A 14,929-nucleotide genomic window follows, 5' to 3' on the forward strand; every position below is an offset into this window, starting at 1 on the left:
ATTGTTTGCTTAAAAAATAATCTGTTTTGCTTGTTCGTCTTTTTTGTTTAAAATTAAAATCGTTTTGGACCATTTGGACAATTTTAAATGAGAATTTATTAAACAAAAATATTTTAGTCTATAAAAAACTAAATTAAAAAAGCCGATTTTTGCAAAAACGGTTCGCCATTGGCAAATAATGTTTTGGAAAAATAATAGTCGTCCAATAGACTCTTCAGTACGAAATTTATGAGATTAAAAAAAAATCCTAATTCTAATCATCTCCTCGACTCGCGACTCGAGTTGCGTAATTTTTATTGAAGTCACTATCGCGAGTTTATCTTCGCTTGACGAACCCAGGTTTCAAATTCATCACCTCTCAAGTTTTATTGAGAAAATATTACCTAAATTTTACAAAATTGTTGCTAATAATCATTGCAAAATTGAAGACAAAAATGGAAATATCGACAATTTTTGCATCGAAGAAGAGTTTTTCCACATTTGCACTATTTCTACTTTCAGAATGGAATCTCAAAAAGTCATTCGTGATACAATTTTGGGCTCTTGACTTTTTGTTAGAAAACAAAATGTCCCTTTTCAACTTTTAAGAACGATAACTCGGTCGAGAATGAAGCTTATCGAGATATTTCTGACCTTCTCGAATTTTGTTTAACAACTCCTGTCAAGACCTAAAAAAATGTAGCAAAAATTCGAGATAAAGAGGACATAAACGTTGAGACTTTGACTTTAATTTAAGCCAATCAGAACTGAAAAGTCCTAACTGGTTCCCGAGATATTATTACAAATATCCAAGCGTGTTAAACGGCTTCAGTAGATGAGTAAGGCCCTTCAAGAACGATCTGAAAGCTTAGCACGGATACGAACCCCTTTTTTTCTAGAAACTTTAGCACGGACACGAACCACTACAGGTGGAAACTTCTCGATGCCGGTAGGGTAGGACTCTCGCGTTAGAACCCACTTTACTCATCTACTGGCCTGGCTACTGAAACTCGACGCAACGCTTCCACATTTTTATTCATAACTCACGAACCCGTTAATAGTTTTTAAGTTTTTCCGGCTTAAATTAAAGACAAGATATCAAGGTATATCTCCACTAAACCTCATGTGTCTATTAATACTTCCGACCGAGTTATCACGTTTCAAAGTTATCAGTGATTTTTTCCGACGATAGTGCACCCATACATGTAATCGTCTCCCTAATCTATAATCTCCCTTTCATCTTTCGTCATCATTCTTCAGAAATCTTGGACTCATCACTTTGAGGTCGTATAGTTCTAGATCTTATGGATTTGAAACCTCTCGATATTGCCTCGTTCAGGAAGATCGAAAAGTTCTTTTTTTTTTATTGAGATCCAGAAAACGGTATCAGAGAGTCGACACTTTCGGTGTCATTTAACAGTTGATGGGTCATCCTCGTTCAGAGGATTGTCGTGTGGGTTTTTACGCTGGCACTTGGTTCACTGGGCTCTGAATAGGCATTGATATCACATAAATGTCGAGCTTCTCTCCCGAAGCCTTATCAGTGAGGTCGGCATAATTGATCGAATCATAAGGCGGAGGTGCAAAAAGGTGATAAGGAGGTGGCGGAGTCTCGGTCACTCCTTGAGCACTGCTAATGACCTCTCCTCGTTGAATGTAGGGTACAGTGATGGGCCTGGCCCCTCGTCGACAGCACCATTCGGAACAGCTCACTATCAGGAAAAATGCCACCAGACCACCAAATGAGCCGATGTACCAGACGATCGACCACGGGTCCAGGGGGCTCTGCGATTCTCCGACAACTGGAAAAAAAATTTCAATTAACCAGTTAACTAGTAAACAGCTGAGTTCAAGAACTTGTTGCTTTCTGATACCCCGTTTTGCATTTTTCAATTTTTTTCAATGAATTCATCACTAACATCCTAAAAGACCCCTTAGTATTGACTTTCATTTCAATCACGCGATTTTTTGCACTTTGGCAGTGTCGGACTGGCATGGGGGCGCAGCCGAGGGTTCTTCAGAAAAAGTTTAAATTTTCAATAAAATTGTTGAATTTTTTACATGAAAGTTAATTTTCAGACAAATATTTCAATTTTTAACTAAAAAATTGAAACTACAACCTAGTATATATATAAATTTTAAATTAAGTGGTTGATTTTTCAAAAAAAGTTCACTTTTTTATCAAATTGCAAAGTTTTTTTATTTAAATGTTGAAATTTAAAGGCAAAAAATGCATATTTAGTAAAAACAGTTTAATTTATAACTCAGTTTCATAAATTTTCAACGAAAAAGTTAATTCCCAACTAAATAGTAGAATTTTCAACCCAAATAGGTAACTCTTCAACGACAACGTTAAATTTAAACAAAAAACTAGAATTTCTTAAAGAAAAGTTTTGTTTAAATTGTTAAATTTTTAAAATAAATGTTTATTTCCAGAAAAATATTTAATTTTCAAGTAATTTTTTATTTAAATTTGTAAATTTAACTCAGCTTCATACATTATCAACGAAGAAATTGATTCCCAACTAAATAGTTAAATTTTCAACCGAATATATAAATCTTGAAACGACGTAGTTAAATTGGAACAAAAAACTTGAATTACTCAAGAAAAGTTTAATTAAAAAGTTAAATTTTTACAACGAAAGTATGCACATTTAGTAAAAACAATTTAATTTTTAACTTAACTTTATAAATTTTTAAAGAAAAAGTTAATTTTCAACTAAATAGTTGAATTTTCAACCCAAATATATAAATCTTCAACGACAAAGTTAAATTTAAACACAAAACTTGAATTTATTAAAGAAAAGTTTAATTTTTTAACAAAATTGTTGAATTTCTCCCATAAGAGTTAATTTTCAGACAAATATTTGAATTTTCAACTAAAAAATTGAAATTACAAAAAAAGTTAATTTTAAACCAAATTATGTCTTTATTATAAAAATTGTTGGACTTTCTACAAAATAGTTGAATTTTCAAATAAAAAGTTAAATTTTCTACCAAAACCTACATTTTCAACTACATTTTTTAATTTTCTATTAAAATGTTGAAATTTCAAGCAAAAGAAAATAACTTAAAAATAGAAAATATGAATTTTCCCGAAAAAAATGCATTTTAATCAAATATTTGATTTTTTAAATGGATAATGGAATTTTCAAACAAATTGTTGAATTTTCTTGTAAAGATTAAATTGTCAACTAAAAAGGATGATTTAACATACAAAACCTTTGGATTTTCAACCCGAAAATATGAATTTTCAACAAAAAATTTAATTTTTAACTAAATTCTTGGATATTCTACCAAATTGTTATATTTTTAAGAGAATTTTTTTTCCTATGTAACAATTGAATTCTCAACAAAGAAGTTGATTTTTAATCAAATTATTGAACATTCAACAAAATAGTTCAATCTTCTATTATCTTATGAAACTTGAAGCCGATATTTCTAAAAATCAGTTGAAGTTTCAACAAAAAAAGTTCATTTTCAATCAAATAGTTACAATTCTCTACTAAAAGAGAAAAATATTCAATAAATCGTTTTTGTTTTTAACCAGAAAGTCAATTTTTAATTGTTGAAAATTACTACTGTAAAAAACTTCCAACTGTAGTTAATTTGATTTTTTTCTTGAATTTTCAACAGCTGATAGTCTTAAATTTTATTCAATATAAAATAAGGAAATTTTGGATTGAAAAGTGTTAAAAATTATATATTCACTCAGTCTTGAAAGATTATTTATTACATTATTTTCAACATTTAAAAAATCCCGTTAAAAATGCAGAAAGTTGAATTTTTAACAGTTAGAAAATGAGAAAAATTCAAAATTCAACTATTGAAAATGAAAGAACATTAAAACCTTTTGGCTTTTTGCTCCCCTGTTTTGAATTTTCAATTTTCTACCACGCATTCAGCATTAGCGTCCTAAAAACCCCCCTTAATACTGACTTTCATTTCAATCACGCGATTTTTTGCATTTTGGCAGTCACGGACTGACATGAGGGCGCAGCCTGTAAACCCCGGTTGCGTCCCCCTTGTTTGGCGCCCCTGAGCCATGCCAAGGTGCCCCAAAAAGATTCTATTGTTTAAAAAAATTAATATGTTTTAGATTGCAATTGAAAGAGTGAAAAGAATATTCAATAATATTCACGATTTACACTTCTACTTCTATAAATAATACCAGTAAAGTAAGAAAGTGTCCTACAATTTACTCTGAAAAATGTATCGTTTCAATTAATTTATATTATTTAATTCATTATATGCATTGGTATTGAAACATACGTATTTTGATTGTCTTGTTTTTATAATTCACAAAGTTATGCTCGTTATCCTCAGAAACAATTTTTCCTTTTTTCCAGTGTTTTTTTTTTATTAGTCGCCCCCAGTATGGGTCCCGGCCGCGCCCCTGGGTACCCAGTCTGCCGCTGGATTTTGGTCTACTATATTCGTACAACGTAGTCCTTTGATTTTAATGAAGCTTTGTGAAATTAAAGTCTTACATAAGAGCAAAGAATTTGTGAACATCTTTATAATTACGGGAGTTACAGCATTTTGAATTCGGCATCAATATTTTTTTTTTGAATTATCGATTGAAACTTAAAGGTATTGTAGACAAAATATTCTCTTTAGTATAATAATACCAAAAAAAATTGTTTGTTAATTTGAAAGAAAAAAAATACAAAAACTTGTTAAATCAAATTTTTGGTCAATATCAGATCTTTTGATTTTTTATGAGAATCTGCAAAGACTGAAACGTGCCAATTCTTTAATTTTTAGCTGTTAAGATTTATTTAATTTATTTAATTTTCACAAATCAACAGTTAATTTTTTGTTTACTCCAGTAGAAGATTCAACAATTTATTAAAAATCAACTTCTTTGTTGAAAATTGACTTTTTTGAAAATTTGTATTTTTTGGTTTAAAAATCAAATGTTCTTGGAAAAATTCGTGTGTATGTCATACAAATTTAAAAGTTTAATAGAAAACTCCACTATTTAGTTGAAAATTAAACGCTTTCGTAAAAAATTAACTTTATTGTTGAAAGTTTATTGACTTGTAGAAAATAAACGTGATTGAATTAAAAAATTCAACAACTTGGTGGAAAATTCAACAATTTGTTTCAAAATTGACATTATTATTGAAAATTTGTTTTATTTTTGGTTTGAAATTTCAACATTTTAATGAAAAATTAAACTTTTTGGTTAAAAATAAACTTTTTTGTTACAAATTTAAAATTTGTCTTGAAAACTCTAAAGTGCTGTCAAAAAATTAAATTTTTTTACTTCTGAATTTAACAGTTTGATAAAAAATTCAACATTTTGTTAAAAAATTTCACTATTTTGTTAAAAATTAACATTTTTATTGAAAATTTGTATATTTGGGTTGAAAATTGAACTTTTTTTCGTAAATTTATATTTTCGGGTTGAAAATTCAACTTTTTGGTTGAAAATGATCTAGTTTTGTTAAAAATTCTTATTTGCGGGTTATAAATTCATAAGTTTTGTAGAAAAGTAATTTTTTGGCTTTAAATTTATGAAACCAACTAAAGAATTTCAATGAAACTTAAAAGATATTGTAGAAAAAAGAATAAGATTTAATATCAGAAGACAGTAAAATGTTGTTAGTTAATTATGACTAAAGAAAAGTGAAAAACTTATTAATTAAAAATTGTGGGCAATATTCTTACGTGTTAAATAGGAAATATTTTTTTATTGCATTTTGATCAGATCTTCCATCCTAGACAGTATAAATAGATCCAGATCAAAAAAATCTACCAAAAAAGTACACAATATTGCTTTTTTAATTTATAAAAATTTCGTACCTAATTTGTTAGGAAGAAAATTTCCCGATCCTATAGGGTCATTAGAAATTAAGTGGCTATGAACCATGGGGGTCATTGCACGTGCTGTAATCTTATCTCTATCTTCCAGTCACTACTCGTCCGTGACTAAGATACGAGCGTTTCGTAACTTTAATTCACTTGTTATTGTCAATTGAGATGCTTCCGTAAATGTTTGGACGTGCGGTCGCAATACCGCCTCACGGTTCTGATATGTGGATCCCTCCCCCGACTCATGTTAAAGATTATTAATAATAAAAGTCAATAAAATTGATTAATTTCTTACTTATTTCAATGTCCCTTTATATACTTGTATTATTAAAACAACAAAAACTTCTTTATTTAAATTAATTTTAATACATTAAAACCCTTAAATAACTCTCCCTTCTATAGTCATTCCGAGAATTGACGCCGCGCTGCAGGTAGGTGTAACAGGAGCTGCGCGGGGTGCGCGGGAACTGTTGTTGTCACTCAGGCGAGCAAGAAGGCGTGAACAAACAAAAGCGGAGCGGGCTATAATGTGTCAGTTCCCACCCAACGCCAGACCCAAAATCGGCGCTATAGAAGAGTTTCACTATATATGCAGAGTAAACTTTAAGACCTCAGGTCTATGTTGTGCAAAAATGAAATCACGTTTATATTTTAAGTTTAAGAGTCTTCTAAGGAAATTCTGCAAATGTCATTTTAAAAAAATTCCCCACACAGAAACGATAGAAAAAATACACACAACTTTTATTTTCAAGATCAAACATAAAAAAACTTATTTTTCTTTATTTTTGAACTATATTTCAATAAATATTAGGTTTAGAGAAAAAAATCTTAGATAAAAGTTGTAACCCTTGAAAAAATACATCTTTTGATTCTTTTAAACTTATCGCCTTAAACCATTATTTTTCCAGAAAAACAGGATAATACGGGAAGGCAACTCCTATGATTAGCGAGAACAATAATGCAGGTCACATATCTTTCCCTTTCCAACGTCTCGTCGAGGGGGGGGGGGGGCATCCATTTGACTGCTCCCAGAAATGAAGGTCACATACCTTCCCCTTTGCAACTTCTGACAAAGGGCTTCTGACTGGTCGCATAAATATTGAAGGTCCCATACCTACCCCTTTCCTACGTCTCGTGAGGGGAGGGGGCACTTCTGTGACTGGTCACATCAAAAATGTAGCCTCGTGGGGGCGGGAGGGACCCACGTTGTTAGATACGCAAATAATGTAGGTCCTCTTACGTCTCATAGTGGACAGGAGTGCGACAATCCCATTCCAAGCAATTCTAGACTATGTACTCACATTTTTCCTTTTTCCTCAAAAACGAATGGTTTTTTCAAAAAACTCTACATATCATAAAATATACATTTTTAAAGGATCTACAACTTTCATAAAAGGCTTTTTCGTAAATTTGCAGTATTTAATTATATAAACAAAATACTTAAATTTGATAGTTTGTTGAGCGTTTTGACCTTGAAAATAAAATTTTCGGGTATTATCACTCTCATCGGCATACAAAGTTTCAAATAAATCAGAGATAAGTAATTTTCTGAGCTCTATATAAGTGTTTGTTTGGCCATTGCAGAGTGTAACGAAAATAATTTTACTTATTAATTATTTTGAGGGATATCTTGATACTTTGAGAAAACCTAAATGCTTGCAGGTCACACCACTTTCTTAGATAAGGTAATGATGGGAAAATTCCTAAAAAGGAAATAAAATTTCCGAAATTAAGCTGATTAGTATTTATATTTTTTTCGAGATTGTTTTATTGACAGATACCTATTATTGGATATTATTCAGTGGATAAGTAGGTTGCATGATAATGTGCTTACTGGCTCATTCACACGTTAAACCATTCTTTATCAGTAAAGGTAACAGCAGTGTCTAAATAAAATTAATGAGGCTCATGCTTATCTCTTCGGTACGTGTAAACTTCAATCTTGATAAATAGGTATTCCTGGTTCTTAAAAACACGTAAAGCAATTTGATTACATTGTTTTAGCAAATATTTATTTCACGAATTTTTTTAAAACCTACACTACTTGTTAGAAATAGTTTTAAAAACTACCAGTTGAACAGGTGGAGGGATTCGCGCTAGAAACCAGGGTTGTAAGGGGGGGGGGGGGCAGTGGATGTACCCATTTTTGGTTGAAAATTCTACTAATATATTTTTGGTTCGAAATTCATCTCGCTTTGTTAACAATTTTATTTGTTTAAAAATTTAACTATTAGATTAAAAGTTTAACTGTTACTACTTTTATATAAACAAATTTTCTGCTTGAAGATTTATCTCTAGTTAGAATTTTAAATATTCAAATTTTATAAAAATGTATTTTTGGTTAAAAAATCATCTTTTGGATTGAATATTGAGCTATTTTCTTGAAAACTATTTATTTTTCTGAAAATTGATCATTTTAGATAAAAATTTATCTTTTTGGTTGAAAACTTAACTATTTGGTTAAAAGTTCAGCAATTTTATTTAAAAGACACCTTTTCAGATTGAAAATTCAATTAAAGAGTTGAAAGTTGAACTGCATTGTCGAAAATTTATTTTTTGGTTGAAACTTCATCTTTTTGGTTGAAAATTCAATTTGTCCCAATAATAGAAAATTAAACTTCTTGATTAAAAAATCATCTTTTTGGGTAAATGTTGAACTCTTTTTTTTAATTATATTTTATTTTTCAAAGATACATTATTATAGTTAAAACTTTTAATATTTGGTTGAAAACTCAGCTATTTGATTAAAAATTCATTTTTTTGGAACAAAAATTCAACTACTCGGTTGAAACTTGAACTACTTTGTCAGAAATTTATTTTTTCGGTTGAAGATTCATCTCTTTGATTGAAAATAGAATTATTACAATATAAGAAAATTAATCTTCTTGATTTAAAATCATCTTTTGGGGTAAATGTTAAACTCTTTTGTTGAAAATTATATTTTATTTTTTGAAGCTACATTATTTTAGTTAAAGATTTATCTCTTTGGTTGAAAATTCAACTATTTTACTCTAAAGTCTTCTCTTTAAAACAAAACTTCCATTACTTCGGTGAAAATTGAATTCCTTTTTTGAATATTTATTCTTTTGTTTGAAGATTTCTCCCTCCGTTGAAAATTTAACTGTTTCAATTTTACAAAAGAATCTAAAAAATCAACTTCTAGGTTTAATGATAAAATCTTTTGATAAAAATTAATTTTTATTGTTAAAGATTTGTCACTTTAGTTGAAAATTCAACAGATTTTTTTAGAAAAATTGTCTTTTTGGCCTCAAAGTTCCACAATATGGTAGAAAAATAAACTAACTTTGTTGAGGATCAACGTTTTGCAGATAATTCGTATTTTTGACTTCAAAAATCAACAATTTGGTTAAAAATTAATACACTTTTTTTAAATTCGTTTTTTTTTTTGACAAAAAATTATTATTTTTCCGTGTGTAAAATTCATCGTGTTTGTTAAAAGTTAAACCATTTGATTAAAAACTTACTTTTTTGGTCAAAAATTTAACTGCTTGGTTGGAAGTTCAAGTACTTTATTCAAAATTGATTGATTTCTTTAAATGAACCTATTTGGTAGGAAATTTAACTTTTTTGTTAAATTTACTGTTACAAAAATAAAGTCTTTTATTTCAAAATTGACCTATTTTATATTTGTTTGAAAATCCATCCTATATAAATTGAAAATGCAACTATTTGGTAGCCAGTTAATACATTTTCTTGAAAATTCACCTTTTTTATTAGAAAATTAATCTTGTTTGTTAAAAAATCATCTTTTTGATTGAGTATTGAATTATTCTGCTAAAAATTCGTCTTTTTCTGACTGAATTCAACTGCTTGAAAATTCGTTTTTTTGTTCTTAAAAATTATTGTTTAAACTCCTTTTGGATTTAAAATTTATTTGTGATAGAAAATTTATCTTTCTTGGTTGAAAATGAACTTTTTTGTTGAAAACTCGACTTCTTTTAAAAAATATATTTTTTTGGCTTGAAAATTGAACTATTTGATTAAAATTTCACTATTTTTTTTTTAAATTCGTCGTTTTTCTCGGAATTTCAATTATTTTGTTGTTAATGAAACTCTTTTTTAAAAAATTAATTTATTCTTGTCGAAAATCAAGGCTTTTTTATTATAACTTTTGCCATTGTAATTTAATTTTTCTGGTTAAGAAAACTTCTTGATCTTCTGATAAAATAATTTTTTAACTTTTTAGCTTGTTACTTCGCATATTATAGGAAATGCATTAATCATTTTTACATGTTCTATTTATAAAGCGGAAGCACGGACATTTCATATTTATTGATTTACGTTTGAGAAGATATGGGTGAGTCAGTGTCGGTGTTGAATGACTGATTTATATTTTTAGATTCTCTCGCAGTGATTTCAATTCGAATTTGAAAAATGCTATATAAATAGGGGAAACCTTCCTACATTGAATAATTATTGATTAAGGGCACAAATAAAAGAAAAATAATTTAATCTAAATTTTAAATAATGGACAATTATAGTGTCTTAATTATTAATTAAATTAAATTAATTCCTTTACATATATCAGTACTTTGAATGAATGATTATCCACTTTAGAAAGGTTTCTGCTACTTCTTACTTCTTACTCATTCGTTTTCTTTACCTTATCTAGCTATATCTAACTTCTTTATCCATTCTACACCCAGCCCCTCCGCCCCTAAAACTTTTATATCACTCTTTTACCATCCTCCCCTCTCCCCCTTTCCTCTCATACAACCGTACCAAACATTCTTCCGTCCCTTCTCTACCTATTCACACACTCTGAATTTTCATTTCTTATTGTTTTCCTGAAAGGTTGACTTTTTAACTGCATTTCCATCCATTACCTGATTTTCTATACCTCTTTGTCCGATTCTTTATAGCCTGGATCTCTTCTTCCTCCTATCCCTTGATCTCTAACAAAACTTTTTTTCTTCTCCCTATCGCGTTAACTCTATGCTCCTCTTTATTTTTCCCTCATGCTTTCTGTTTTATCCTTTCCACACTACCTCATTCTTTTTTTGGATCTCATTCAGCTTTTTATATCTCCTTCCTCCATTCTAACTCCAGCCCCTCCTCCCCTTAAACTATCTCAACACACTTTTGCCACCCCCCTCTCCTCCTTCCCTCTTATACAACCCTGCTATGCACCTCTCCTCTACCTATTCACATACTCTACATTTGCTCTTCTCATCCTTCTGCCAATAGGTTGATTCCTTAACTTAATTTCTATCCATTACCTGACTTTCTCTACCTCATTATTCGATTCTTAATAGTCTGGATCTCTTCCTCCTCCTATCCCTCGATTTCTAAAAAAAACTTTCCTTCTTCTTTCCATCTCATTAAATCTACGACGCTTTTCCTTTTAAATCTCTGTAACACTTTATTGATAAACACATGATTTATTCCTCACTTTCCTCTCACATCAATATATCCGCATATACCATCTCCTATTTTTTCTCTCAACCTAACTTTACTTTTTATATTTTTAAAGATTTCTGCTACTCCTTTCCTTAAACCTTCTCTTATCTTCTTTTCCTCCTTTCATTCGTACCTTTCCTAAGTCTTTTCCTTTTCCCATTACTGGAATCACTATCCCTTCTCTCCACATTTTTGGTCAATTTTTCCCTCTCCATTTTCTCTTACATTTTTTTTCACTCGCCTACTCCTCCAAGTTATTTCCCCATATTTCCAAACTTTATTAGGAATATTGTCAACCCTCTTCCCAACTTTCGTTAATTTCGTTTACACAAAATCCGAACAATGCCATAAAATATTTTTTCCCACTAATGTTGCTAGCCAGAATTTGACATCATATTAAAATAAAAATTCCGTCTAAAATCTAGCTTGGCTCTAGAAAGTACTCCTATTTGGACTTTGAAAAAGAAGGCGTCATTTAAAAACTAATTAATAAAAGATAACAAATTACATTTACTGCAGTGCTCAAATCAAAGGAAATAGAAGAAATAAAGTTGCCTGTGTTGTCAGTCATGTCTCCATAGCGCAGATTTGTTAATTTAATTCATCACTGAATATCGATTGATCTGAAGCACTATACATTGTTTATAGGTAAACTATTGAATGAAAGACAAAGCTAATATAAAAAATTATTGCTGAATAAAGACATTTTATCGTTAGGTTTTCTAGGAAAGTAATTTTCCATTTCGTTTGACATGTATCCAGTACTCATCTACATTAAAATGACATATTTCCTGACCTCAAATATTATGCAGTGCTACCAACAGCACTCAACTTTCATCATGCAGTGCAATTTTAAAACTGCTACGAAAAAAGTACGCAACAATGACGGGAACCGGATGTTTCGAATCAGATGTTTGCCATGCCGCCATTCAGTGTGAATACTTTTCGTTTCGTGACCACGAGGTTTGAAGCTTTCCAGATCCTTTTTCGACGTAAGGGCGTTGGAATCAATACCCAACCTCAAAACTGGATTTTCTCATTTTACTCCATAAATACTAGAATTACATATTTTCTAGAAAATCAGGGCTTAGTCCTCTTTCCAATTAAATCTTTATTCGGAGTAGAACATTGAATAATTCCAATAGTTTTTGTAAAGATGTTTTTTTTTATTCTAACCCCAGCATTTGAAAAAAAACGTCTCATATAAAAGCTATTGAAATTAGATAATTTTTCACCTCGAATAAAAATTTGATTCAATGCAGGAATAGGCCCTAATGATTTAAAAAATATGTTATTCTAATATTTATGGATTAAAATGAGAATTCAATTTTGAGGTTGGCTTCTGTTTCCAAAATATTTACAATTGACATTTTCTTTTTTATCAATAACATTTGGAAACATTCAGTCAACAAAATATTCTCAATGTAGCTCATAGTGCTTTTATGTCAGGAATGATTTAATTATAAAAATAAGTATTAAATTTTCAATCTAGGTCGCATCTAGATCTACTAAATTTTACTAGATTCACTAGAACGCGCCAGTAGAGCTGTTGTAGATAGCGGCTAGTAAATTGGAGCGTTACATTTGCGTACTGCCCCAGCATAGTTTCTCGAGATAGCGCCAGTGTGGGCTCGTGGCGGTCTAGGCTGGAACAATGTAGCGTCATGAATTATTTTCACACGGGACACCATATGACGATTTGCTACTTAACTTTGACATGAATTCGACTCAGAAAATAAACTTATTGCATAAAGGTGATAGTTGGGCGTATAGTCTAAACAATGAATAATACAAACTACAAAAAAGCCTCGGAAAGAACTGGAACTTTAATTGACAAAAGGTATGCACACGGAAAATCTAAAGGTCATGTTTCAGGCGACGAATGGAGACTGGGTGTTTGGAATGCTAAGGGGGTAAAAGATATAAAGGTAACAGAGTTGCGTGAAACTATAGACGTGAGGAAACTAGATATTTTATGTGTGCTTGAAACAAAGAAAAAGGGATGCGAAACCAAAGACATAAAAAACGGCGTGTTGAAAGGCGGATTTGAAATATGGTCAGGAGTAGACAGAGAATCAAATGGTAAACAAGGAGTAGTTCTGATTTTGAATGAAAGAGCAAAGCAGCATCTCGGAGACTATGATTTCGCATCTCCCAGACTGCTGTGGGCTAGAATGAAAATAGGAATTAGAAGACTATTTATCATAGCATGCTACGCAACAGTTGATTGTGATCCCAGAGAAGTAAAAGACACCTTCTGGGGCACTTTAAATGACTTATTAAATATTTGCGAACATAGGGAAAGAATAATTCTACTAGGAGACATGAACGGATGGGTAGGCATCCAAAATCAGGATACAGAAAGAGTACTAGGTAATTTTGGGGATCCAAGAACAAACTATAACGGAGATAAATTAGTTGGTCTATGCTTAGAAAGGGATCTGTTTATTACAAATACTTGGTTTAGGCATAAAATGATTCACATGTACACCTGGTCTAAAGGAAATAGCCGCAGTATAATTGAGTTTGTTGCTGCGGATGAAAGACTAAGAGAATTAGTCAAAGATACAAGGGTCATGAGGGGTCCTGAATGCAATACTGATCATTACCTTCTGATCTCAAAGATTAACTTAGGTCGGGGATGGAGAAAAAAGAGAATCAAGAAAACAAAACAAACGCGAATCAAAATTAAGAACCTACAGAAACCGGATGTGCGAATAGATTTCCAAAATAAGATAATCAAAAGAATAGATAGGGCAACATGGGAGGACCGCATAAAAAACAAAGATATGGAGGACGCCTGGACAAAGTTACGGATTATCCTTGTTAGATGTAAGATCGAAGTGTGTGGTACCGCAGTTGTAGGAAGAATGTCTGCTGATGCGTGATGGAATGATGAAATTGAGGCTGCCCAAAAAGCAAAGAGAGAAGCGTACAGAAGAACTTTGAACATCGCAGGTCTTGGAAATGAGGAAAGAAATAGATGTAGAAATGATTATAGACTCGAAAACAGGATACTCAAACGATTAATCAAGGAACTTGAAGGTATAATTAGAGCAGATAAAAGAGATGAAAATACAAAACGACTTTCGAAGAAGCAAGAAACTGCTTTATAAAAAAATGAAATGAAACAAAAGTACAGAATTTGTCAACATGAGAAATAGTAGGGGGGAAATGGTATAAGATGCAGACGGAATGCTAGACGCTTTCAGAGACTATTTTAGGAGACAATTCGGAGATGAAGCTATAGCACACCACAACTGCGATGTTGAACACGATGCGATAGAAAACTCAATTGAGAAAGTCTGTGTCACTGAGGTTAGGGATATAATTAAGAACTTGAAAACGGTAAGGCTGCAGGGGTAGACGATATTAACGCTGAAATGCTTAAACACGGTGGCGAGTGCATACCAGATAGACTGTGCGAATTGATAAATTTATGTTTCGAGATGGGAGACGTCCTAGACGATTGGAAAAATGCGACTATCGTACCAATATACAAGAGAAAGGGAAATAAAAGCGACTGCAATAATTACAGAGGGATTAGTTTATTAGGTACCGTAAGTAAAATATACTCAAAAATACTTATTCGTAGGGTAATGAAAACAACAGAAGCAAAGATTTTGGAAGTCCAAAGTGGGTTTATGCCAGGAAGGTCATGTACGGCTCAAATATTTAGCTTAAGGCAAATAACAGAAAAAAGTTTGAG

General features: G+C 31.1%; 1 protein-coding gene across 1 annotated transcript in view; it reads right to left on the minus strand.

The window, feature by feature from the left end:
• Positions 1-290: 290 nt before the first annotated feature.
• LOC117178038 overlaps positions 291-14,929 on the minus strand; it is an 87,617-nt gene continuing 72,978 nt past the window's right edge. Inside the window, exon 4 of the mRNA XM_033369241.1 lies at positions 291-1,781. Coding sequence (XP_033225132.1) covers positions 1,441-1,781 — 341 coding nt within the window. The 3' untranslated portion in view covers positions 291-1,440. The remainder of the gene's footprint in view (positions 1,782-14,929) is intronic.

The sequence above is a fragment of the Belonocnema kinseyi genome, chromosome 8, assembly GCF_010883055.1.
Source record: "Belonocnema kinseyi isolate 2016_QV_RU_SX_M_011 chromosome 8, B_treatae_v1, whole genome shotgun sequence".
Lineage (NCBI taxonomy): Eukaryota > Metazoa > Arthropoda > Insecta > Hymenoptera > Cynipidae > Belonocnema > Belonocnema kinseyi.